Source organism: Bombus terrestris, chromosome 17 (assembly GCF_910591885.1).
Source record: "Bombus terrestris chromosome 17, iyBomTerr1.2, whole genome shotgun sequence".
NCBI lineage: Eukaryota > Metazoa > Arthropoda > Insecta > Hymenoptera > Apidae > Bombus > Bombus terrestris.
This window is the reverse complement of record NC_063285.1, coordinates 8,567,399-8,595,222: the sequence shown is the minus strand read 5'-3', so window position 1 is coordinate 8,595,222 and position 27,824 is coordinate 8,567,399. Positions and strand designations below refer to the sequence as shown.

At 32.2% G+C, this 27,824-nt stretch overlaps 1 protein-coding gene and 2 long non-coding RNA genes across 11 annotated transcripts in view; 2 read left to right on the top strand and 1 right to left on the bottom strand.

Annotated features, from left to right (window-relative positions):
• LOC100651778 (zinc finger and BTB domain-containing protein 12) overlaps positions 1-27,824 on the top strand; it is a 107,388-nt gene that overhangs the window by 61,057 nt on the left and 18,507 nt on the right. Inside the window, exons 9-12 of one of the 2 annotated variants that reach the window (XM_048413712.1) lie at positions 126-304; positions 5,133-5,352; positions 21,143-21,257; positions 21,774-23,362. In XM_048413712.1, coding sequence (XP_048269669.1) covers positions 126-304; positions 5,133-5,352; positions 21,143-21,257; positions 21,774-21,864 — 605 coding nt within the window. In that variant the 3' untranslated portion in view covers positions 21,865-23,362. Of the gene's footprint in view, positions 1-125; positions 305-5,132; positions 5,353-21,142; positions 21,258-21,773; positions 23,363-27,824 lie in introns of those variants that run through there. The other variant, XM_020867373.2, reaches the window with a different exon arrangement.
• LOC125386690 lies at positions 19-23,431 on the bottom strand. Of its 3 annotated transcripts, XR_007227057.1 has the most exons (5): positions 23,348-23,431; positions 23,069-23,273; positions 2,854-5,014; positions 2,366-2,731; positions 19-421 (listed from the first exon to the last, which is right to left on the bottom strand). It is a non-coding gene; the product is annotated as an uncharacterized LOC125386690 (long non-coding RNA). The 3 variants fall into 3 exon arrangements; XR_007227058.1 differs by lacking the exons at positions 23,069-23,273; positions 23,348-23,431 and having other exon boundaries at positions 2,854-3,332; positions 3,506-5,139; XR_007227056.1 differs by lacking the exons at positions 23,069-23,273; positions 23,348-23,431 and having other exon boundaries at positions 2,854-5,139.
• Positions 6,802-21,135, top strand: LOC100652096. 6 transcript variants are annotated; one of them, XR_007227046.1, is made up of 3 exons: positions 6,802-7,130; positions 8,734-8,884; positions 20,965-21,135. It is a non-coding gene; the product is annotated as an uncharacterized LOC100652096 (long non-coding RNA). The 6 variants fall into 6 exon arrangements; XR_007227047.1 differs by lacking the exons at positions 6,802-7,130; positions 20,965-21,135 and adding exons at positions 8,048-8,580; positions 9,316-13,698 and having other exon boundaries at positions 8,734-9,237; XR_002308558.2 differs by lacking the exons at positions 6,802-7,130; positions 20,965-21,135 and adding exons at positions 8,579-8,660; positions 9,316-13,698 and having other exon boundaries at positions 8,734-9,237.

Sequence of the window (27,824 nt, the reverse complement as noted above, 5' to 3'; positions counted from 1 at the left end):
AAATAAGAAATTCATAGGTTCGAAATAAAGAAATTTTATTGGATCTTATATATATATATATATATGTATATCTATATTGAGAGAACATAACATTTGAGAAACGCTATATGAAAATACTTGTTCAGGTCGAAGGGTACGCCGCGGCAGGCCGCGGCTTGGAACAAGGGGTGGAAAACATGGATCCCCGTCTGTACAGGGTAATTCGCCATCGAGGAGTGAATGGTTACCCTTGGATATGAGAACTACACCTCCTGCTGCGATGCCTGCTTTCCGTGGTTTCGAGGAGTCCTCTTCCGACGGCGTGGTAAATTTCCATTGTTCTTATATTTTTTCTCCTCGTTCATTTCATTTAAGCTCGCATCATTCATTCAACCCAGTCTCAGCCCAGACTTTTTATACGACTGCAGTAATTTCAAATGACCTATGGAAATTAATAAAATAAATTAAAGATATGGAATATTGGAGATTTCGTTTTTAGAGAAGTATTCATTCTTTTATCTGGAAGAGTCCTAGTTCATGTGTTCGAGCATGTGTTTTCGTATAACGACACTACTTACGTCGTCTCATAGAGAGGCGATGTTGCGCCTATCACTGACATGTTTCACTTACGTGCACTCAGCACGTGTTCATTTATTGGTTGGCAACTTAGTTGCTAACTTATATAATACATACATACGTATTTCGATAGAAAAATGGTAACCACGCTAAAAAGAAAATAAATTCCACGGTAAATTTCCGTTGAACACTGGAAAACCCATTTAAACCCTTTGAGTGCTGAATACTCGCGGCCTATGCCGTCCATACGGACGGCGCGCGTCTAGCGCTGACGATCGCTGTGGACGGAATACTTTTTCGTTAGACTGAATTCTGTTGATTGACTATTCAAAGCGCAAATCGTAGTAAGTTATGGTAATTCTTTTGCACGAGATTAAATGATTCAAGAGCGTTATTTTTTAGTTACTTTTAATTATTTATTATAAACATTGAAATTTACAGTTAACTAGAATTTGGGTAATAAACTAGAACACAATAAACTAGAAAACTAAATTTAGTAAATATAACACAAGTTAATAATTTAGTTGTGTGTGAAAAATTCAGTGCTTGGGAAAACTAAAAAAACCAGATGTAGAGTTTTCTTACAAGTGGTGACCACTTCAACAATAACGAGCCACTATTGGCATTTGTTTACTGCTGTAAGGAATGCATTTATATTTATTTCACACAAACGCAATAGTATTACTTCCGCGTAGGTGTTCGGAAAAATGGAAAAACCCATACATGCGTCCTTAGCCCATGCCGGGCACTTACAGAAAACGCATATATAAGTCCTTAGTCCACGCCGATAGCTTTCGTCAGACACCTATATGCGCCCACAGCACTCAAAGGGTTAACGATAAATCACGCGAATTTCCTCATTTAACTTGCCTCTCGAAAACTTTCGTACACTTTCGAACACAACGATCGACCGCGTTCATCAACAGATTTTTAAGTGAAATTGAAACGCGAATATGCTTGTCTTTTCTTTTCTACAAAATATCTTGCACTGTCGGTTTTATTAATTATTTGCCAAGATTATTACGTATTGGGTAAAGTTACATACAGCGTGTCCGGTTTATCTCCGAATAATTTATATAATCCTATATATTAGATATTATTAATTATACAGAAATGTATTAAATATATATAGAAATATTTACATAAATTATATAATAATATCTTCGAATAATAATTGTCCTGAAATATTCCGAAAAATATAAATTGTACAGCAAGATGTTCCAGACGAAAGTTGCAGGACATCGACAACTCTCTTGTATTCGACCTTGAAACCTGGTGCAAAAGACACGAGTCTATAATGTTTCGAAAACGTCTGAATACCAGTTACAAGAAAACGTACTAAAAGATAAAGCTATCCATTGGACAATTTTAACGTGTCTTTCGCAGAGAGATTCAAGGTCACTACAAGGTCAAATATACAAGACTATATAGTATATTCTCCTCGATATCGTGGAATATTCGTTTGAAAAGTTTTTTTCATGTCTTTATCAATTACATCTTTCGAGATAAACTGAACACGCTGTGTATTTTCATAAAATTTTCAAAGACATTCCCTTCCGTTTAAACGACTGTCTTTCTTCTAAACCTGTTAACCAGAAAAGCCAACCTGTTACCTGATTTGCGAATATTCTTAACGTAATTTGTTCACTTAAGAGTATCCCTTTTCTGAAATAATTCAACTAGTTTTTTTATGAAAACGTTGTCGTCACATATGCGACGTAAAGGAATTAATTTACCTACATTAATGCAGCGTCAAGAAGAATATCTAATTAGCGCATAATCTGGCTAGCATAATATACGTGCAAATTACCGTGTCGTTTTCCTCCTTCGCTTTGCTCCTGTTTATTTTCACTGAATCTTTTTCTGCGCTTGCTAATTGTTAATATCATACGCCCTGGGGCTGTTTTACTCCAAATTATTCCAGAAATTATTTTCTTTTTTATCATTCTTAATTAAAGGCAGTTCCCTGTCCTCCACATTCTTTTCTCATCCGCTTGTCTTAAAGAGCTGTAATAATTTATTGATTCAAGTTGCTCGAGTCTCGCGTTCGTGTCTTTGCATCCTCTAACACTTTGAAATACTAATTTTCTTCAACTTCTTGCGTCCGCATCTGCGCCGATGACGTCGGAAGCGAATCGAGTGAAATATTTGTCATGCAAAACCTTGCTGCGTATTACTGCACCGTAGATTCATGTAACGTAGAACAAATGAAAAATTCCACTTTATTCAATTTTACACCATTTTCATAGTCGTCTGCACACTTATTGATCTAACTGTGCAGACTTTATATCTTCTTACGTTCTTATCGTTCACAGCAATTTATCTACTTTCACAGTTGTTTACTCTGTATTTATTTACTGTACATTATTTACTGTTTGTGCTTGTTCTCGTTGGGCCATGGTTCTTGCACTTACATATTTATTCCTTCACTCAATACGTGTTTATTTTCTCCTTAGTTTTCTATTTATTGTTACCTTTAACACTTCCGCTACGGCGGAGTTGGCCAGCAAACGGTTAAACCGGAAATTCTTCTGTACACTATCGCTCGGAAATATCTGGATAGTTTGGTAGGTTGCTGATAACAGTACAACTTTATTAATTCTCCAGTTACGTTTTAAATTAAATTATTAATTCTACAGTTACCGAGTCGGGCGAATTGTTCATTCATTATTCGAATTGTTTCAAATAAATATTTATCCAAGACTATCGGAATTAATTCATAGTAGTGGAGTATTTTGTCAGTGAAGTAATTATCCGTGATCAATTGTTTCATACATCTATTCGAATAATGACCGCAGAATTATTCGAGTAATAGGAATAATCGTTTGTACAAGTATATATAGACACTGGTACAATTCTTACTGTTAATTTGCCAAACGAATAATTTACCATTTTATGAAATAATTTACGATAAAATTATAAATAAACAACATATAATTTTTACACGAACCGCAACAGCAGACGGAATATCAAACACGTGATTGTCTGTCATTTGAAAATTTCGTGAACCCAATATTAGAACCCTTTGTTCTTCTTATTAAATAATTTGAATATAGGTAGCTTTGCCGTACTCGAGACGAAATCTCTGCCAACTGCGTGTAATGTTGTAGTTAAATTATGTGGAATACTTTCGAGCGATAGTAGCTACGCCTTTTAATAGATAGAGCGAAGAAAAGTTTGGTGGTATTTAAATAAACTGTAAATTAAATGTTAAATCAATATTATGAAAATGTATAACTAACAAACGAATCTGTTTTCAACCGATTCACTCAGCGATCAAATTGATTATTTCCGTCGAAATTTGGTCGAGTAATTAAACATGAATTAATTACGTATTTTGATATCGAAGTTAAGGAATTTTTGAATTACACTTTCTGTACAAAAATTTATTTTTAGTCGTTGCAAGAAGATTATAAAAGTTAATAATCGTGTGATTAATGTGAAACGGTCATTCGATTATATAAAACGTTCTGATTAATTCAGCACGCTTTAATTAATTGAACATTTGTGCCAGATCCATTATAATTTCGTAGGCAAGCTTCCATAGCGAAAGGATTAATACAGTGTTCTCTGGGTGAGGATATCGGTTATCACTTTGAGGTAGCGTAACCTTCACATCCCATTAAGATGTTAATTTATTAAACAAGACAGACCTAATTAATGCTCTATTTATCTTCACATCTTTCAAGGATCAAAATAGGTATGACGTTGGCTCAAAATTATTCCTTCCTCCCTTTTCTTAAAGAATTCGTATTTAACACTAGTAGATTAACTTTCTATTATATTATTTATTAGTTATTCACTTCAGCACTTCAGGAAGGCAGAAAACTAAAAAGAAAGAAGAGAGTATGAAAAGACTTTAATATACTGCAATGGTAAATAATTTTTTCACAAAAAGTTTCGATGAGTACTATATTTTATAGTTTCTCACTGTCTGATAGAACCTGACACATAATATAAATTAATTATTTATACAAATGTAATTATCTCCTGAAACATAGTGTCCATATTAGTGTATTATATACATACATTAAAAATATACAAATTCCATTGAATCTTGAAAAAAACATGTTTAAGAAGAAAGCGAATACTTGTCATACGGTTTCCTGCCTTCGTATGGAGCTCAAGGTCACGGGAATAGGCATCATACCATTTCACTGGAATAATATTAATACTGTTTCCTTTTTTTAAACGAGATTGAAAATTTGAACTTTGAACAGCTTTTCTAGGTGGAATATTTCACTGTCGCTAAATTAACTTAGAGGACACTGTATTTTGCTACTCACTATATTTATCTGTATCTGAAAATTCTATTACGTTCCTTTGAAACTTTCTCTTCCTTAAGATATGTTTTAATTTCTTCCTCGTTTTAATACAAAAGCATCATTCTTTTTTAGATCAGCATCTGTGATTCGCAACACCTACATGCATTTTTGACTCACGCGCAAAACTCAAGCACCTGTAATATATATGTTACTATATGTATTATTTTTCTACCTATTTTCCTGGATTAGAAATTTGCATAAACATGTTGGCTTTCTTTTTCTTTTAAACTTTGACAAACATGTGTTCGGCAGGTGCACTTGGGAGAGGGAATAGCAGTGTGTGAGGAACAACTAAGGGCTGTGAAATGGAGCGATTACAGAAAATTGACCCGTGGTCTGGCTGCAATTTTGTTCAGCCCCACCGAGTTGGCCACCTGCTCGGTCACAGGACAACGATGGAGCCGAGCTGGAACTGCCACTGAGAGACCAGTGAAACCTGCGCTAGATAAGGCCAAAGTACAGGCTATTATATGTAAGTAGCAGCTACTTTTTCTTAATGTATATATTATACAAACTACTCTTGACCATTGCTGGATTTATTAGGTTGGTATGTTCTCGAACAAGATTATGATCATACGTATTGTACAAGAACAAGAAATATAGATCTCATTGATTATAGTTACACAGGTCAGGTTCCATTGAAATCACCGACGCTGTCTTCGCGGATCACAATTCACCGACACCAGACCTGCTGGAATTGACCGACAATATTAACATGGAAAAATATAACAATAAGAGACGATTGTTACTTATGCATGTAGTTTTATCGCTGCAAGAAATTGACGGCTGGCTGCCTTGTGGCTGCCGGATTGAAAACGCTAACTGAAAGTCAAGACAGAGCAGAAGCTGGTGGCTAACAGACAAATAAATTTTGGTTTGATTTTCATTAATGTACGGTAAGCACGAGTGTAGTTTTAATGCAAGTCAATACGAAATTTATGGTCTGTGTTAGCTTTGGGCTAGTATTCTTAATCTGAACGTCACAAAGCAGCCGGCTATCAATTATTTGCTGCAATACACCTACATGCTTAAGTAAAAAGTTCTCTCTTATTTCTTCGTGCTAATACTGCCAATCAGTTAAAGCTGAAATCTGGTATCTCTGTGAATTATGGTCCGTGAAAATGGTGTCAGTGATTTTAATGGACCATAGAGCCATCCTTTCTCACACCATAAAACTGTCTATAAAAACAAAAATTCGTGAAACGTACGAACTTTGTTGTTGTGCGCAACTATCAGCTTGAATCGTTTAGGAGCCACATTGATCAGCTACATAAATTTGAAAGCAGAAAAAGGCGAGGTTAGGGACACTATCTTTGAAATTTATCTCATGAGTTGCTATTATTTCTGTCCGTAATTATTTATAAAGAGGCAACTCACGTATGATACGGATGACCTTGAAATATATTGTCAAGATTATAATTCTGAACAACTTTTTCCTCATATATGTTACCATCGCGTGGCTTCAATCTAATTTAGTTGATACCTATCTAATCTAATCTATAACCCATTAGTATATCTTTCATTATTATATTATTATATTTTTCTTTCATTATACTAAGAGTGATTAGCATCAATGAGTTAAATTTAGGTTGGGTTATATAATATGTTGTCAAGATCATCACTCTGAACAACTTTTCCTTATATACGTTACCGCTGCTCGGCTTTAGTTTGGTATTGTTTTATTTGGTTTGACTTTTATTATACATACAGAAAAACGCAAAAACGTATAAAGATATTTTCTTAACAGACCAAGAAATACTCTGTTTGGTAATAATTTAATATTTCCAATCTTAGTCTCTTCCAAGAAAGAGTGTCTCTCATAAGACTCACTTTATTGTAACCTCGTTCTCAATACACGTGCAGCCATCCCTCCGTCGCATCGTGCAGTGCAGCCACCTATGGGACATCTGAATTACTTTGTACATTTAGTTTGGCAAATATTAATCTAACCAAACTTATAACCTATTAATTTATCTTTTTTTATTTGTATTAAGGACGATTAACAGCAATGAGTTAAGTTTAGATTGAGCTATGTAAAAATACGGTCACTCATATGGTAGGGTGTGAAGTGTAATGGAAACTAAATGGAATTGAAGATTTTTGTGAATATCCGAATAGGCTGAGCGGTGGTTACATGTGTAGCTGAAAGCTGTTCCGAATGATAAGCTTAACAACATATCTAAAGATTATCGTAATCGGTGTTATCGAATCATCGAGTCATCCTCTTGAAATAAATGATTCAGGTAGCAGGTAAGTGATTTGTCATTAAGCGATGGAAATAGTAAACAAAACACAAAACCAAGTAGGCTACAAACGATAAGATATTGACTGGAATTAAAGTTATAACCATTAACATAGCGTAACTACCACGACGACGTACATTTCTAACTACATACAGCCAGTGTAAAAAGTATTCGTAATTAATTTCAACAAAAATATTGTAGAACATCATTCACGAACAAAGTTTTCTATATGAATATGTATATATTCTTATTAGTCTGCAGAATAATTTTCATAAACAACTATGGGATATCTATGTTAACAAACGTCTAAAAAATGAATAAATCTTACTTAATATCTAAAACAGGGAATCACTAGATTTAATTATTTCAATACTTAAGGAGTTTTCTTTTAATTTTATTACAGCTTTTCCAAATTGACGAGTACTCCCCTCGAAATATTTTTCCATTCTTCTAAAATAGTTCTCTTTAAATAATTTCTCTATGAAATACGGTGAATCGATATTTATCGTCTTAGATGATCCCCTATATTTTCAATAACGTTTATATCTGCGGGTCGTGGAGATGGTTTCAAGCGTTTCCAAACATCAAACAAGATCCACGCTCTCGCGTATTAGTAGCATTATGCTTTAAATTTTTATTTTGCATCACGATGAAATTGTTTTACAAACCCACTTTTTTCTGCATTTTGATACAGATCATCTGTTCAAATATCTACGTACATTTTATTCTACGAAGCGGTAACTTTACGAATATCTATTACGCTACATATTTATTAATATCTTCACAATTGGAACATGTATCGCACATTTTTCTTTTTTGAAAAATATTCTGAGGACTTGTAAGAATACATACATATCCCTTACTCTCATTTTGTTTTTGTTTTTTTTGTTACTAAACGATGTTCTGCAATAATTTTGTTAAAGTTAAGTATGAATATTTGAATGAATATTTTTATATGAATATTTTTTACACTGACTGTACAGACGCTGTCAAGGCGTGTCGTGAAATCTAAACAGTGTTCCACGACCGTCATCGCTATTGCACGATCGTAAACTTCGACAGATGTAGATCGTGTAACTGTTCGTATGCGTTTTAACATTACGAATGTCTCGTAACGTCCCTTGAATTGGCGCTTCTGTGAATAGAGAGCATGCTTCCAAAGGTGGAGCGAGATAGAGCGGACAAAGTACTATTCTCGCCCATATGCTCTGCCTCACCAGCCATCTTCTCTTCTCTGCACTATGTTTTTATTGAGATACTGTATATGTAATGTGACGAGCGGCACTCATGGTGTCATGTTCGGGCCATATCAATCGCGCCAGTGGCAATCCGATTTTCAAAACAAATACAAACGATGTTAAAAATTATTATTATTATTTCTATAGTAAATTTACCACCGTTATGTTCATCATTTATTTATCTTTATATTTATCACGAACTCCAGTTTGACTTACGTAGTAAGCTAAGGACCTAATGCGTTGTTATCTCGTTATTCGATCTCGTATAGGATCTATATCCATAAAATCTAACCATAATAGTCGTAACTTATAATTTTTTTATACTTTGTATATTTTTTTTAACGTTTATCATAAAGTAAATCTTTATTACAGCATCGTACGAATAACGTGTCAATTTCTACTAAGCTTACGGGAGTTGCTCGTTTGTGTTCGTCTGACTGCACCAGTCAAGTTTATTGCATCAGTAAAACATCTCGTTCATAACGATGATTCTCTATTTGTTTTAAACAGTGTAATCATTCACGTAAGTAATTATATTTCTTCATAATGTCAGGACACGAATAACCTCTGTATTTCTGTAGCTTATCTGTTTTTCAAATGTTAATTCTGTTTAACTATTCAATTGGCCATTATTCTGTCTACTGTTTTTGATCACAACGGACTCACAAAGCATTTGCGAGGAAATCGACAGCGTTGCCGAACTACGTACAAAGGCTTTTCTGTTTCTACGTAATAATGCAAAGATTGCACATTGTACGAATCGTTTGAGAAGATTCAGCTTTTCGAATGGAAGCTTCTTATGCAAGATGGATCGTAATTCGTGGCACAAGCAGAACGAGAGGAGTGATATGGTTAAAAATAAGGCGAAACTTGAGAGTAAGGAAATTACGTTATAAACGCGTGCCAGAAGAATAGTCCATTTCAATTTTAATCGAACTCGCTTTATTGTTTCAGTTGAAACGTTCCCTCGCATATTGGTAGAATGCTAACAGATTGTCGAGACAATCTCTACCATGACACGGACTCTCTCCCCCTCTCAATGTCTCAATTAAAACAACAGACCAAATTTTATTTATTACGTTCGTTGTGTTCATCACCAAGCTCGAAGAATTAATTAATAATTAAGTATTGACAGCGAATAAGCCAAATAAGCGAGGACTGTGGCCTAAAAAGCAGAGGAAGTTACAATAGCAGTCTGTGATGAAATCCGTGAGGCTAATCACGTGTCATTCAGCGGATCTTCAAACGCGTTTCTCTCGAAAGCGAAGCCGCCAACTTAATCTTGTTATTTCTAATTCACTTTCATTCTGGGCCATAGAATTTTCCTTGCTCTGCTTCTATCATGTTTGCTGATGCAGGATGTATATTCTGCATTTTCCTTCCATATTATTTCTTATACACAGACAGCACAGGTTCTTATCTCTTTCCATCTCATATGTAATTCTTGCCATCTTACTGTTTTAAAGCTGTCTATTTGCTAATCGGCTTTTCCGTACTCTTGTTTGATAAATTTTTCGCCATGGAGACAGTCCATGTCTCCGTCTTCGTCAAATTAAATATATTTAAGACATAATCTTCTTTCTTGTAACGTTAATGAGTTTGTTCGCACTCAACAACAATTTTTTTTTCTTTTTTGGACTACAGACTGACTAACAATCTATCTCTTTCTTTCGCAATTTTTCTTGTGCAGATTTAGACAGATAAATTTAATTTTGAAATTGTTTTATTTTCGACTTCCTTCGATATTGGGTTCATGTTCGGATAGAGTTTAATTCTCGGTTGTCGTTATGGGTCCTGGTGACCTACAGTTTTACTTTAGAAAGAGATATCTTCAAGATATTCGCTTATAATTGCATTATGTGCACAGTATTATTAGTTTGAAGTGTTTCTTATAATCTCTGACGATTATACCGCTAAAACTCTCGTCAGTCGCGTACTGAATGTCGTGGCAACTCTCCACAGTTAGTAATGGGTCATGTTGATCCAGGTGTGACAAAAGCGTATTCTTTGCTCAGATCGAACATATTTTATTTATGTGCAAATTTTCCATACAGATTCTTGTGCATTCACTGTGGAGGAACTCTTTTCAAATCTTTCTTATTTACTTTTAAAATATATAAATCTACCTATCTATAAATAAAATACAGAATGTTTGTAGCTTTGACTTGACTTTTTCATATAATTGTCTCGGTTTTCTTATTCGAAAACTGCTTTTCTTCGACATGTCAAATAAATATCTTCTTTGAAGCATGCACTAGGAAACTACTTTTTCCCCTAGAGCACCACATCTCGAAAGCATCATCGTAGATGTTTAGCGAGGGAAGCATAAAGAAGTTACCGCATAACTTTTCATAAAAATATCTTTCTTCCAAACTTGCAGGTAAAAAGATTTTTTTAAAGAACAAACGTTGTTTGTTAACCTTTCTTTTGCCAAAAAATATTCTAGGACGTTTAAACTACCCTCAAATTTTGTCTATCCAATATCACTGTTATTTTTCATTAAACAGCATTTACTTGAGGATTGAAAAGGGCCCCAGTGTCTGAAATAAGAGTCGATTTATTATCATTTATTATCATTAAAAGAACAAATTTCAGTTCAGCAGTAAGATCATCATCTTGTGGAATAATACATTTCCTCCGGTGGCAGTACTTTTACGTAAACAGTACGCAATTCTGAATGGCACAGTCTTGAATAGGCTAATTAAAAATGGCACCATAATATTACCAGAATATCCATAATATAATCGCAACAACGCTATCATATTATAAGCAGACTAATATAAAATTTTCAGAAACAAAAATCTATGTACGTTTCGTGCTGGCAAGTGGATGTTGAAATATTTCAATTTCGGATTAAAATAGACTTACAAAGTTTTCCAAAGGTTGCGTAACAACTTTATCGTGCGATTTCGTGTTGCGAAAAATGTTAGATAATAAAGAAGAGATTAGAGGGTATAAAGTCTGCGAGATGAAAAACAGAAATAGAAAGCAAACGATTTAACTCTTGAGAATTTCATTGCACGTGCCTATTGAGATTTTGTAATGTAAAATAACAGCGTGACTAATTGTTAAATGATAAGATATTTCGCTGATTTCAGCTGGAATTGATGTGTTATTGGATGACGGTACAAAGACGTTAAATTGAAATCGAGTCTTGAAAAGTACCATATTTTCAAACGAAATGGCAAAATGTTTGATTACGTTGGAATTATAGGCACTTTACGAGCACTTAACGCAGCTAATGTGTTTTTCTTGCGCATCATGCTGTATCACACTATATATTCATGTGCATATCCAACAAATCAGAATTCCAATACTCATAAACCGAACAGAAACGTTATCGAGAATAAAAAAATTTGCACGAATAAATGTGAAAATATTACTAAGTTACTATTGGGTTGGCAACTAAGTGATTGCAGATTTTGTCATTAGGTGGTATTGATAAAATACGCAATCACTTATTTGCCAATCCAATATATCTCGCTGTATTAATAAGAGATGATCTTTGCCACTAATTGTTACGTTTAAGACTACTATTCACGCTGTATACTGATTTTCTACTAATTGCAAGTGCATATTTGTCTTGTAATTTCTGTATACATTCTTTGATTGCTTTCAAACGTTACTACATTTAGATTAAAAAAAAAAAAACAATATAGAGCTAATGAAATTTCAAAAAGTTTCATATAATGCACATAATATATTCATAAAAGAGTTCTATGGAAAATGTTGGAATATTTTCATAAACCACAGCGTATCGTGTTATTTGAAACAATGAAACTAAATTTAAATTTGTTCGTTGGAAAATTGCTAACACTTAATGAGTGAAATTTCCGAGCTTATTAACTCAAGAATGATAACGAATCTGGTCATAAAAGATATGTATATGCTAATAGAAATATTATTTTTGATCATACGTAATACGCACGTGAGGTCATGAGCATAAACCGAAGAAACGTTTTAAGGAGTAAAACGAATTAGAGGAAGAAAAAGAGGAAATTGGGGAATTTGAATTTCGATAAAATTTCGCGAAACAATTGAATCTATTGGAACAAAACAACACATAGGAAAAGGAACGTAAAATGCGTGTATCAAGAACTATTATAAACACAGGATATCCGAGAATAGAGCGGTGACTACTCTCGACGATGTCTAAACATTTACTTGGACTGAAAATAGTTCGTTCAGGAATTGGAATTTCAGTCTATAAAACAACTCTTCTTAGAAAAATCTAGTTGCCGTACGTCAATCTATTTTCTCCCGAACTGTATAAATATCGAAATAAGCGAACGAAACGGTGTAACGTTAAGGCTTGTTTTCTCCTTTATTCTTAAATAGCTTGATTTTAAGCAGTGCCTAAATATTTAAAATATTATAAAAGATTCAGCAGTAAAATCAGATATTAGAATATGTATACGAATTTTCTTCCAACATGAAATAATGGAAGAAAAAGTTCTGGCAATATGGTAATGTTAAAAAAGATTTCAATTTCATATATTGCTATTCAATGTTATACATACATATATATATATAATTGTACAATATGCATATTTCAATATCTATTTGAATATACGTTTCAATATGTATATTTGGGTATATATTTCAATATGTATATTTGAGTATATATTTCAGTGTATATAACTGAATGTATATTTTAATATGTGTACTTCAATATATATTTCAATATGTGCATTTCAATATATATTCCAATATGTATATTTGGGTATATATTTCAATATGTATATTTGAGTGTATATTTCAGTGTATATAACTGAATGTATATTTTAATATGTGCATTTCAATATATATTCCAATATGTATGTTTGAATATCTATTTGAATGTATATCTCAATATGTATATTTGAATATATATTTCAATGTGTATATTTCAATATATATTTCAGTACATATAATTGAATATATATTTCAATATGTGTATCTCAATGTATATTTCAATATGTATTTGAATGTATATTTCAATATTTGGTTAGTAATTAACATGGACTATTGTCCTAACAGCTACAACCAAAATGACTAAAAGTTGCTGTGTAACGATTAGTAGATTAGATTAGTAGTAGATTAGTAGAGTTTGACTGACTTTGGTTACGAATAACCGTTATAGATCAAAATTTGTTTGGTTACCGACACCATCATAGATGAGAGAACTTCTTTTTGGTTGCCCATAGCCATTATGTATTAGAGGGAAAAATGAGAAAGGGAGAGAAAAATAATATTTCCTTTTGGTTGACGATTCATAAAAGTGTTAAGGACAACTGTTATTTTTGAGGTATCAAAATAAAAGAAAATGGTCTTACACCACTTTCAAAATAAACGGTCCATATGGTAATTATTATTTTTCTTTTATAGTTTTATTATATTTATTATATATGCATTATATTTTGCATATATTTGCATATATGTGGATAAAAATTGCTTGAGGAGAAATATGTAACGTCTGGATCGATATGAACCAGCCAAATCTCTTTAGATACACAAAACCTCAGGTTCTTATAATGTTAAAAGTATAAACTTAGTTTCATTTTCCTAAAATTTTCTCAGTTTTTTCAATCGCAATAGTAAAGACCATTATATGATCGAATTAATAATTTTTCGACTGATATTTTTACATAGAATTACTAGGACACCCTGTACACGTACTAAACGAAGGTTTCGCATTTCCTATAGTGTGCAACTACCATATTTCGTCAGTCGTTCTTTTGCCTTTCCATAACGCCATCTGATACTTTGTAACGTACAACGATTACACAAGCATTTTGACAAATTGCAAATCTTTTGTGAACAGAAATGCTACACGTTTCTCATCGGAACAATGCGGTGCATGTCAGTTCTATAATTGAGAAAAAAATAGTGAAAGAATAAAATTCGACGTACTCTATACATATATTCACTTGAATTGGCACCATCTGGTTTCCAACTATCGTTGTAAAGTGTTACCAATGAAAAAAAGTTCTGTCGATGAAAAAATTGTCCCGTATTACCGAAGTAAAAAAGATTTTGCACAGATAGAATTGTAAACTGTAATAATAATGAGAATATTATATTATAATATTTAATATATAATAATGAGAATAATAACATTGAGAAAATTGTAAATTGTTATTTTGCAATAGCATCTTGCACTGCATTGTAAAGTGGAATTTGTACTGCGTCTCAAATAACGGTAGAATCGTTCTTGCAATTCTTATATACGCACAACACGACATATTCTGATTGGAGGTACTTCAAGATAGAATAAATGACTAAAATTATTAAAAATATAGACACTAAGTTATTGTTACAATTTCATTTCATTGCGTCCTGTATATTCTTATAATAATGTTAATTCAATGGAATTAGCACCCACACGTTACCTTTAGCAGCTGAAGCAATTTTCTGGATGTCCTACATGACAAATTACAAGAATCTACTATGGATTATTTGAAAAAAAAAAGAAAAAGAAAAAGAAATCGTATCCCAAGTTCAGTCTTTCTATAATAAAATGTTCTGTACATGAATATGCTAGCTATATTTATGAAACAAAAATTAACTATACTGGATGTTTCAAAATATGTAGGAGATATGTGCAGGGTCGATCCTAGACATTAAAAAGATAAAAAGATTTAGATACAAAAATGTTGTTTGAAGTTTATCTCCCAAGTTATGAACAATTTTATGCAACAATTTTATCCAATTAGTTGCAGCAACCCAATGAATTAGCTGACTGGCCAATCGTTCACAGACATGCGATCGCAGTCAATCCGCATACGTTTTTCACGGAAAATCCATAGCAAAATGTATGTAGTGTGTACATTGTAATGCATTATCTGACGATATCATGCAGACAATGACGGAAAGTGTACACAACTGCAGAGTAACGTTACCAGATTGAGGGATGTAAGGGAAAAGTTCCTCCGGTGGTGGGGAAAGTAGTATAGTTGATGAACTAGTGACGTCGTGACGCATACTGTAGACAAATGCAGATGGTAGGATAATTTCGTAGGCGGAACGCGGGAAACGTAAGACGAAATTCATGTCACGTAATGCAAGCGACGTGGCAATGGGGTTGGTGACGTCATGTTATCGTTAAATTAAGGGAACCGTCTAGCAACACTGTTACAGAGTTGCCAGGTGTAAGGAAGACGCAACGTCAAGTAGACCTACACTAGTAGACCTATTTCACTTAACTTGACCATCCTAAATATCTGGCTTATTTTTTATGCTAGGCAAAAATATCAGAAGAAAAGAACAATGGATTCGAAGGGGCAAATGTGGTGGTAGGCAGAAAATTTTCTCAAGGCCACTTTTTTCACGATTTCAAAGTCATCGAAGTATCTTTAAACGGGACTACATACGTTCATTACGACAGTCTTATAGCTCATAAAAAAAGAAATTCAACAATGTGCAATATGTTGACCTTTATGCGGCCTTCAATGAGAAAATCATGTTTGTATGGAGAGAGGGTTAAGATAAGATTTGTATGTTTCAGTGTAGAATATTTATTTCAGAAGGTGCTCAAAATGTGCACCATAAATTCCAACACACTTTTGGAGACGACAAATGAATGATTTCTCTACATTTTCAAGTATCTCTGTACTATACTCTACATGATAGATAAGCTACTGATTGTAAAGCAATAATCGCGTTGATATGATGCTTGTAAACATACTTCAAACGATAAAAGAAGAATACGAACGTCGTTTATAAGCACCAGGAATAATTACACGGCTTACAGGAATAATTACACTGTTGCAATGAAATTGAGATTCTTTCATTTACCGTCCCCGAAATCATTGGCATTGAAAATATTGGTATTGAAATTAATAGCAAACATTTCATGATTTTCCCATTGAAGGTTACTCGAAGGTCAACATATTTCAAATCATTGAATTTGTCTTTTTATGAGATATAAGACTGCTGTGATGGAAATATGTAATCTCGTGTAGAAATACTTCGACGACCTTGCAATCTCGGAATAAAAAAATTATCATGAGAAAAATTTTTTGTCCATCACCGTGTTTACGCCTTCCAACCGAATATTCTCTTTCTCTGGTATTTCTTTCTACTGTAAAAAATAAACAAGATATTTAAGATGGTGAGGTTAGGTGAAATACACTATATAGAAACACACTAATGCGACTCATGCACACCATGCGGTGGATTATAGTACTAATCGGTAATTTCGAAGCACGTGGAACGTAGACGCGTCTATGAACGTGTTTTTGAGTTCATGGGTGTGTTACAGACAATTGCCTGTCAGTATGAACTAGGCTTAAGTGAAATAGAGAGAAAACCTCGTCAGTTGATTCATTAACCAACTACTTGCGTATTGTTTTATCAAAGTTCCAAGACGAGTAAGAAATTAAACAAGACAAATATTTACTACTTTTCCACCGGTATAATTTCAAAATGATTATATTTTGTAAAATTGAAATGTTTTTGTTAACGAGGATATGCTGACCATTATGTTCATTAGTTTCTTCCTTTAATACTTATTCCTTGCAGTATTTGTTGTGTGTATAGTTGCAGAATTGGAAAAATTGTATTAATTGTGGATACTTTAGTATTACAAGCATTGACAATAGCATTGCTAGACTTCTCACTGCTATTAAAAACTCGGATATAGGGAATGATCCAAGTAGGATGTATCTTTAATTTAAGAGTTTCTTGAATTATAGAGGGATTATAAAATGAATGTAGTTTCTTTTTCTAATGATCATCTTCTTGAAATTGAATTTTAATATTTTACAAATAACTACTGTTACGTTATAAATAGACAGCGATAACAAATTCGTGCGCTCTTAAAAGAAGCAAAATTTCAGCTGTCATTAAAAATGTTATAAATAAATCCATCATTTCAGAAACAACAGAAATATTGCGAGATAAATGCTTCTCTGTTTTAATAGTTGAAATCACAAACATATCCGATAAGGCAATTTTATGTTTTTTAATTCGTTATGCTCACAAAGAATAGGTACACGGGATTTAATTATCGGATTTGATTGGAATTATAAAATGTACAGCGGAAGATTCTTGTACGAACGTTTTCTATATCTCTGAACAAAATACAGTTAGTCTATAAATAATATCGTTGACGTATGCGTTGACAATGCGAATCTAATTTCTAGTTTATTAAGAGACAATGATGAAATTTCTGTCTTCGGACGAAATATCTGTGCAATATACTTTTTTATTCGAAGCGTTGTTTTCCAGAAAAACTGAATTTGAAAATTTATCAAGTATACTTAAACTTGGCTAATTTAATTAGGCGTAAGTAAATAATCGAAAAGAGGTTATTCTATACGCGTAGGTAAGTTAAAAATGTGGAATAAAATTTTTCCATTTACGGTACGATTTTAACCTGGTTTTCAAGAAAATAGGGTTTAGACGTGTTTAGTCAAGAATTGGCCTACTACGCGCGTATGATAAATTATCGCACTCATTTTTCTCGAGAACAAATCGTCTTGGGGAAAATATTTTGCCCTCTATTTCTTACTTATTCTCACGTGTAGAATAACTTTCTGTCGATTATTTGTTCCTGTCCAGTCCAGATTTAGCTATGTATGTTCAAGCATGCTTGATAAATTTTCAAACTCGATTTTCTTAAACACCAAGACTGGGACAAAGAATTTTATTCTATGTTTCCAAGTTGCTTTTGCTCATAAAATAGCCCCTTAGTCGATTAATCACGTTATGCAGCACGTCCTGTGTATATTTTTGTTTAATAATTATTCAATTATCATTTGTTACTTTTACAATAAGTATGATCTGTCCTTTTTTGGAGAAACATTATTTCATGTTATTAAACATATTATCATTATTAAACATTATTATTTAAATTGTGCTATAATTTGATATTATATCATATTATTATTATTATATCGTATCGTTGTTTACATTATATATCTATATATAATATTATATTTATAATATAATTATATTATATATTATATTATAAATATTATACTATATACATTATATATATCATATAATATAAATAACTATACGATATAATAATAATAATATAATGTATGAATATTATGATATAATATTATATTATATTAATAATATAATAAATATAATAATATCGATATATTAATATAATATTATGTTTATAATAATATATTATATATAATATATATTTAATATTTATAAAATTTATATTCTAAATATTAATATATTATTACTAATATTGATATTATGTAATATATATAAATGTGATATAATATAATATTATATTTATAATATTACTTATAATATTATATTATATATATTTAATATTTATAAAATTTACATTTTAGATATTAAAATATTATTGATAATATTGATATTATATAATATGTATGGATATGATATAGTATAAATAACGATACGATAAAGTAATAATATGACATGATATTAAGGTATAGCACAATTTAAATAATAATGTCACATAATAAAAAAATTATATAATATATATAATATAATAGTTAATATATATATATGTGTGTTATTCTCATATTATATCATATTAACTGTATTATATCAGATTTTTGAGCTTTTCGTTTTGTAGTTATGAGATGCAGTAAAAATCGATTCGCAGAATATATACCGGGTGTCCCGGTACTGATAGTACAATCGAGGAGCAGAGGGATGTACATGAAAAGATGTCTAGAATATAGAATACATTTTTTTACGTTTGGCGCTTCGTTCCCGACAAAATTGACTGTGAAACTTTGATTGCTATATGTAAATTTTGATAGTGCACCGATTAGATACGAGAAAACCACCAGCAGGAGATTATTCTACTTGCGAAAATATTTGTTCATTTAAAACATCGTTTTCAAAGAAATAGAGTTTGTCCGGTATGCACGTATTTGATCAATTTTCAAATTTTATTTTTTCGGAAACGAAACTTTCTATGGGAAAGTTTTTTCTTACATTTTTGACCTACTTTCAGTTGGATAACTTGCTGTCAATTATTCGTTTCTGTCCCGCTCGAAATTAATCGAGTTCGACTACACTTGACAAACTTTCAGGATCGATCTTCTCGAAACCGAAGTGTCGTATGAAACAAAACAATTTTATTCCGCATTTTCAATTCGCTTTTTCACGTAAAATCACCTTCTCGCTGATTGTACCACCAATACCAGGACACCCGGTATATCATATCCATGAGCACCGTCTATGTACAGTGGAAACTCCAGTATTCGAATTAATGGAAAGCTATAACTGATCAAATGAGGAATTATTCGGATAACAGTAGTATCTTTTCATAATTATTTAAGGAAATTGCACTTGCTTAGTTGTTGTATATATCCTAAATTACAGCTGCTCGAGTACTCGAGAGCTTGTAATTAACTGTAAGGTTAAGCTTAAGGTTAGCCACAAGAGGAGATTGGTTTCTCAACAGTATAGTAAACAGTATAGTTTCTTTATATCGAAAAGAACGATAATTAGCTGGTTTCATTATTCGTGAGAATAAAATCTAGACAAATTGAAGATTTACGAAGAATTTACGAGATTTAAAAAAGAAAATTATCATCTGTTGTCAATTAGTCATATCCATTGAGCAAATTTAATAAATCAACAGCGCATCTTTGTTCGCCATTTTCTGCTCTTTAATAAATAAATCAGAGCAGTGTTTTAAACACCTCAACGCAGAAATTAAAGTATACAATAACAAGGAACCAGGAATCCTAACAGTTATAATCAAGACGACTAAAAGTTGCAGTATAAGAGCTAATAGATAATTTTAACTGATTTTGGTTATGAATAATCGTTATGAATAACCAAATTATTATTGGTTACCGATAACCACTATCGGCGACAGAATTTTTTTGGTTACCGATAATCGTTATTGTGACAATTTTTTTTGGTTACCCATAATCATTATACATAAGAAAATTGTTTTTGGCTGTCGATAACCATTATCCGTAAGATAGTCCTTATTTAGTAACCAGTAACTAATATTTGTGACGGAATTCTTTTTGTTTACTGGTAACTATTATCGACGACAGAATATTTTTGGTTACCGATAACTGTTATTATGACTATTTCGTTTTGGTTGCACGTAATCGTTATATTATATAAGAAAATTGTTTTTAGTTGTCGATAACCATTATCCGTAACATAGTTCTTCTTTATTTTTGTTACCATTGACTATTATTCGTGACGGAATTTTTTTCAGTTACCGATAACCTCTATCGATGACGTGACATTTCTTTTTGGTTACCGGTAACTGTCATCAGCAACGGAATGTTCTCTTCGACATCGTCAGTTGTTAACATTAATGATATCTAGTATCTAGCCTAAAGGCATTCAAAGTAGATTCTCTATTCGTTTTTTACATGCAACTTTCTGAGCTCGTTAAACGGGTAGAACAGATATATTCACTTCAGTTAATTGCTCGCTCGGTATGCCAAGTAGCCAAAAAGGAATCTCTCATCGATAATAGTTATCGATAAGCAAAAAAAGAAAAAATTCTCTCCTTGTTAATGATTATCGGTAACCAAAAACATTGTGATCGTTTATAACGGTTGTTCGTAAGCAAAATCAGTTGAAATAATCTGCTGATTCTTATATATGCAATTTGTTTCATTTCGATTATAACTGTTATGGTCCCAGGTTCCAAGTGAACGTAGACGTCCTACTTTTGGAGTGGCAATTCTGTCCACGAAGGGCATAAAGTAAAACGAATGGAGGAATGAATGAAATATTGGTTGAATCCAGTGATGATCAGTAGAATCGCAGTATCTAATTTTCCACACCTGATGAAAATACATTTTTCATTGAAATTTTAAAGCCTACGTGACATCGAGGTTTCCCACAGTCGACGTGAGCAGCGTGAAGCAAGTGTTGGCTTACAAGTGCAAGGAGAACTCGACGGCACTCAAGATGAAATCTATTAGATACATTTGGTGAGTCCAATTTAATTTCCGATTCATCCTCTCGTATTTTTTTTTCTTTTTTAATCTTTCTTTCGATCGTAAACCGAGACTTTCAGTTATTGCACTTCATCAACGAGAACTTGCTAAATTTTCATTCGAGTGTCATCGACGTTTGAAATTAAATGAAGATTTGCTTTTTGCATGACAATTATACAAATCCATGATGTTGAAATAGGTATAGAAAATCGTGCAGTTTTATTTACTGGCGAAAAGTATTTTCTATTAATTATATATTTGCGAATATCGTTAATAGTATTAATTCCCTACGATTCTGAATCATTAATCGTTATAATAGATTAAACCAGAAATTATGGTAGATTAAACCAGTAATGGTTTAAAAAACTGCTGTGACAAAAAGAACGCTGTGCGTTTGCATTTAAAAGTGGTATTTAAATCGTTTGCGAGGTTTAATACCCAATAAATGAAAATGTAAATTCTGGCACTTTTTGCCTCTTCCTCATATTTGCATAAAATTGTTTCTTTCAGCCTGCGAGGCGCTTTGACTTTTAAATTAAAGATTCTGGGCATAAACAAATGTTTTCCATTACTGAAAGATACGCAGCATTTACTACTTTAATGTTCCGCAGAATTTTAAAGACGTTCCCTTATTCAAATCGAAATAATAATCTTTCTAATAAACTGGCAGTTACAAACTTTTATTATGTCTTCAGATACACAATTTATATTTATATTACTTTTTGAGTGTACTCACTGAACGTGGTACATATATACAGTCCTAACCTAAAATTTTGTTAAGATGAAGAGTTATTCTATTTAACATTTTGGTTATAATATTGAGTATAAATATGTTGTAAATAGAAGTAGTATAATTAAAGTTATTGTGGTATTTCATTTTTCTAAAACGATATCCGATCAATACTTGTTTGTTTCTATTCTATGTGTTACGTAACGTTAATTAGAAATTTTCTTATGTAATAACTGATGGCCATATAGCAGACACACGACACAAGTATACCTGAACAGTGTTAAGCCGGTTACACACGTAACTATATACTTTATATACTAGTATACATATACAAAATTTCACAAGTATACACGAGCGTGTGTATGATGATATTGCATAAGTATTTTCATTGAGAAATAGAAATATGTTTAAACATCTATACTTGTACAATTCGTGTGTGCACAGGTGTACTTTAAGCCGGTTGTACATGTAACTGCACATTTGAGCGGTGCACGTGTACGAATTTACTGCACAACTATACCTGATGGCCATATAGTTTTCACACAACACAACTATACCTGAATAGTATTAAACCGGCTACACACGTACATAACTGCATATTTGAGCGATATACATGTACAAATTTACTGCACAAATATACATGAGTGTGTATATTTTAATATTACACAAGTATTTGAACTGTACAAGTGACATGAAAATGTTAGAACTTATATTGAGAGACTTAGTAGAGGGGTGACTTAGATTTTAACCCTCTGGTGGTGAGATTGCAAACTACTGAAAGTAGTCTAGTCAATTAGCTGGTTTATTTATATTTCAAACACTCAATAGCTTTTAACAATTTCAAACTTGTTTAATATTCTATGAAGTAGTCTTTTTTTCTTTTCAAGTAATCTTTGTTAATATACTAAGTTCTGTGTTAATCGAAGAGCTTGGAGACTAACTGATGGAATTGTAGTGTTCTTTAAACGACGTATGCGACTATTTAGAAGGAAAAATTTAAATAAATTTCCTACACGACTTCTTAAAATTCATGAATTTTATGTCCAATTCTATTTATGATTGCAATAATACTTACTTGATGGAACAAAATCTTCTTTTTGTAAAGTATAATGAGCATATTCTTATAGATAATGATACACTTTTGTTCATTGTTATAATTTTAACCCATGCACTGAAGCGGTCAATAATTTCCTCTTGACTTATTTATTTTTTCGTAGGTAGTAGATTTTCGGTTCGCCGAAGAAAATGATAAAAACGGACAGCGTCATTTTTACATACAACTGTACACACAACAATATATATTATTTTCATTTCTTTCTAGAAGAAGTTTCATTATGTAACTTCTTATAATTACATAAATAATTACACGACTGTTGTTATACTGATCAATTCGCAGGCATTAAAACGAATTTAAAGCACGTTCTTTACAACGTGTCCCTTTAAATATTGGTCATTATATAGGTGACAGATTCTCGATCTATTCTCGGTAGTTCAATTTTCTGCTACTAGTTGGCGTATCGAAATTCTCAGTTTCCTAATCGTGTATTACCACTACAGTGAATTTTGCCTATAATGTACGTGCCTGATTGCGCATGCGTCGATATTTGTTGCCAACCTAACCGAATCCAAACCTAGTTCTTATCTTTTATTTCTAGTTAATATAAAGGTAAATTAAGCGACGTGGCAAACATGTTGCCTATGCTCGTAGCTATGTCACAGATAGTCACGTACCTATGGGCATAATTCTTTCTTACGCACTAAATTTATACACGTACACCGCTCAAGTATACAGTTACGTGCATGGTCGATTTGGCTGCACTGGAGTATTTAGGCCTACGTCTATTGGGTCGTGTAATACAACACGAGAAAGCTTATGAGTACAGGAATCCAACATTGGTCACAGCTGCTGCAAATGTAAACGTTCTATTCTATTTGTATAAACTCGCTATTTAGAAAATATGGGTTAAAATATGTAAACCTGTCAGTAGAATAGTCTCTGAGCCAAACCTAACATGATCTGACAATGTAACCAAACTCTACAGTAATATTATAGTAAGACCCATATGAAAACCAACGATGTTTGCTACCATGAAGTATCATCTAACACACAGGGAAACATGTGCGATCGATGACTATTTGTCACAGTGAATTTACCTTTCAGTCGTGTGTGATCTTTCTTGAAGTTTGGTGGCGAGATTGTGTTAGAAGTTTGCAATTCTCTCTTGACTTCTCCCCTGTCTTCTCTCTCACTCTCTCTTTCTCTCTCGCCTAAGCATATTTGTTTCTCCTTCACCTTTTCATTACAATTTGTCTTGTTCCATCTTTGGTAATTCTCTTTTATCATTTGTGATTTGGTATCATGCTAATATTAATCCTCCATAGGATGTTGCTTCACGACTGTTGCTTCTCCATAATGTACTTGAATCCATGGGATGCTACCTACTCGTTTTCTGTTAATTTTATTATTCGTGTGCTTTTATATTCTTCCTTTGTATTTTTTAATACAGTTTACTACCTCCTCGGACAGAGTTGGTATTTTTCTCTCATTCTCATTTCTGATCCACATGTACATAGTAACGAATACACTTAAATGAAATAAACTTTCTGCAAGAAGAATGCATTTTTTTATCGCAATTTGACCTATATTTTCTGAATGGGATGTTCGCTGCTAGGGTGGGATGACCTTGACCACCTTTATTGGATTCCTCTGCTCGTGAGTTTTCCAGCTTGTTGGAAATTGGTTGGTGTATCGTATGGTCCAATAGAACTATAAATTATAGTACTGCCGGTTTAATAAGTCCATCAATTGAGTTAAAAGAAAAAGTGCAAAACCTTTTGTTTGCTACGTTGCTGATCCTGTAACGGGTAACTGTACGTTCTTAGGAAACGTTTCTGCACGTTGATCTACGTATTTACGTAGATCCTTTCCTTTTTCCAATAATATTTTCATCATGATGCTTATTTATGGTATTTTATGATTCGCATATTTTTTGAAAATACAGTCATGAAAGGAAGCTTCACTTAAATATCGTATAATATCCGATCATAAATGATAAAGAGGAAGAGGGAAGCAAATCAAAAATAGAAATCAACTTTTTGAAAATAATGCAACGAGATTGTTAAATAATTATTCGACAGTATTAAAAAGAAATAATAAAATAACATAAAATATCCTTACCTCAATTAAAAAACAAAAAATTTAGATTCCTTCCGTAGATGGTCTGAAATTTTTGCACGTACCGTATGTTTGTATAATATCAACTTGTATAGTAGCATAATTAAATTTACCTGTAATAATGAAATTGTTAATTTTCAATGGAAGCAAGTTGAATTAAAAATGAGAATCGCAATTTTATTTCCCAGTGAATGGAGAAACTCAACAGCGACATTAATTTAAATTAACGCATTATATGCATTCGATATTTAAACCATGAAAAATGAATTATTGTACTTGACAATTTCGTATTTTTCTGTTTTTTATTTTAGAATTTGATTGTATATTAATAAAAGTAATAACTGAATTTAGCAGAAGCAGTTACGATAAACAAGTTAATTTAAATGATTTATAACAATAGCTATTCTTTTAATTCACTCATGAAATATTTATTTAATTTATTTAATTCACTTTATAAAATAAGCATAAGATTTGCTGATATAAAAATATGAATTTTCTTTTGTTATAATTCTTTAGAAATATTATAATTATAAATATTCCAAAGATTCCGGGAAAATAACATTTTTTTCGAATCATTCCGAAAAATAAATCAAATTTTCAATGTACCGGACCTAAGGGGTACTTAATCATCCATCTGCTTACTGGGTCGTTCTCGACCAGCAATTTTAAGTCATTTTTCATTCTCGCCACATTTCTGTTTCAATTTTACTTTGTTTAAAAAGACTGAGGTAAACGAGGTAACAGTAAAAACTACTGGATGATGTTTTAGAAGCTTGAAAGTGTCTTCAGAAGCTTTTTTGGATCTTATAAAACATAAAAATTTAATAAAAAAAATTGCATGGACATAAATGACCCATCATGGAGATGAAGTCAATAAAGTCAAGGTGAAAGATAAATATATCGTTATTTATATTAAATAATACAAAAAAATCCTATTAGCTTTTCTTACTTTATTGTTATTCACGTTGACTGACCGTTTAAATTACGTTTATTTTCCCTTGAGAAATCAATAGTTAATTTTCCACTACATATCACTACATTCCACTACATTTCCAATTATATTTACCAATGAATGCAATTATTGTCGCTGAACGATTTGCTTACACATGTGTTTACACGCGTTTCTGTAAAAGACAGGTTAATACGATAATTTCTATATTATTAGTTGATTATCGTAAATAGGCATCAAGTGAAACAAGAAAAATTAACGTTTCCTAAGAGCCCACTTTTCAATGAAAAATTAGTATTCCTTGCAATTAAAAATTTTGTACACATTCAACTAATAGCACAAACGTTAGATACATGAAATGCCCAAGACTGTTATATCATGTTCTATTGCAGCAATTAAGAAATTTATACGCTATTATACTATTTCCATTCAGAAATTTTGTGAAACTTCGTTAAAAGAGATTTCCGTCATGCAGACATTCAGCTGTCTCATTTATACGTTCTTCAGACTGTAACGTTAATATTTCATTACATACGTTTAAGAACACTTTAAAACGATAGGTACACGTTTTAATTGGGTTCAATAATCGCATCCGATCATTCAGAGGAAGTTGTAGTTAAGACTGTTCCTCCTTTCTGATTAATCGTAAGCTTTTTAAAATTAATTCCTACGTATCGCTCGTGATACAGTTAACTAATTTCATTAAGGAATCTTGTGCAGTAATTAGTCTAGCATCCAACGATTTTAATTGCAACGAAGAATGCTTTGAAACAAATCGCATTAATCACGCTTGTATTACGGACAACATGAAGTACTTGCATATACTGGGTGTTTCATGATAAATGGGCAACATTTGGGGAACAAATTCAGCACCCCCCAAAAAAGAAAAATATAAAAAGATAAAAAAAGATTCGTATTGACATATCGCAGTGTGTTATACTGTACAATATATACAATGGATTGGTAAAAAGATTGTCCAAGAATTTAAGGGCTTATAGTACTCACCAGGAGTACTTTTTATTTATTTAAAATTTTAGTAGGTGCTGATTAATTTCAAGTATTCTCATAATTGACCAGTTAACTGTTAAGTCATTATTCACACTATATACAATTTTTTAATTTTTATTTGTTCGTTTTATTTCGTCTTGGCGTCTAAATATTCAAAACATCTTGAAATTTACAAATATATTTTAATTTTCGCAAAAATTGCAATTTAAACAATTGTAACCACTTTTTACACATGACGAGTATACTCGTCGTAACAGAAAATATTTGCGATTTCCTCATGACGAATATACTCGTCGAAAACAGCTAACTGGTTAAAAATCCAATAGAGATAGATGCACTGAAATACAAGGTAGTTATTTTTAGCATCTCCTACGAAGGTAATTTGATACGAAATGACAGAATGTTAAACTCGCTATATTTCGTAAACAGGAACTCAAAATTTCTAGTTTTTGAATTATTGGTACAGGAAAAGCAATTGTTTCTTGCATGTACTTTCCACTGGTAGAGACCTATAAGTGAACTTTAAAAATTCACCACGTGAGGGCAGTTGTGTCGCTATTGCATCATCACAAAACTATAACAGATTAATACTGAAAAATACAAACAGAAGCTATCCAATCACCCAAATACTTTCACAAACGATACACAGCCGACCTATCCTGAGGAGATTAATTAAAAAACATCGGAACGATTCAACGA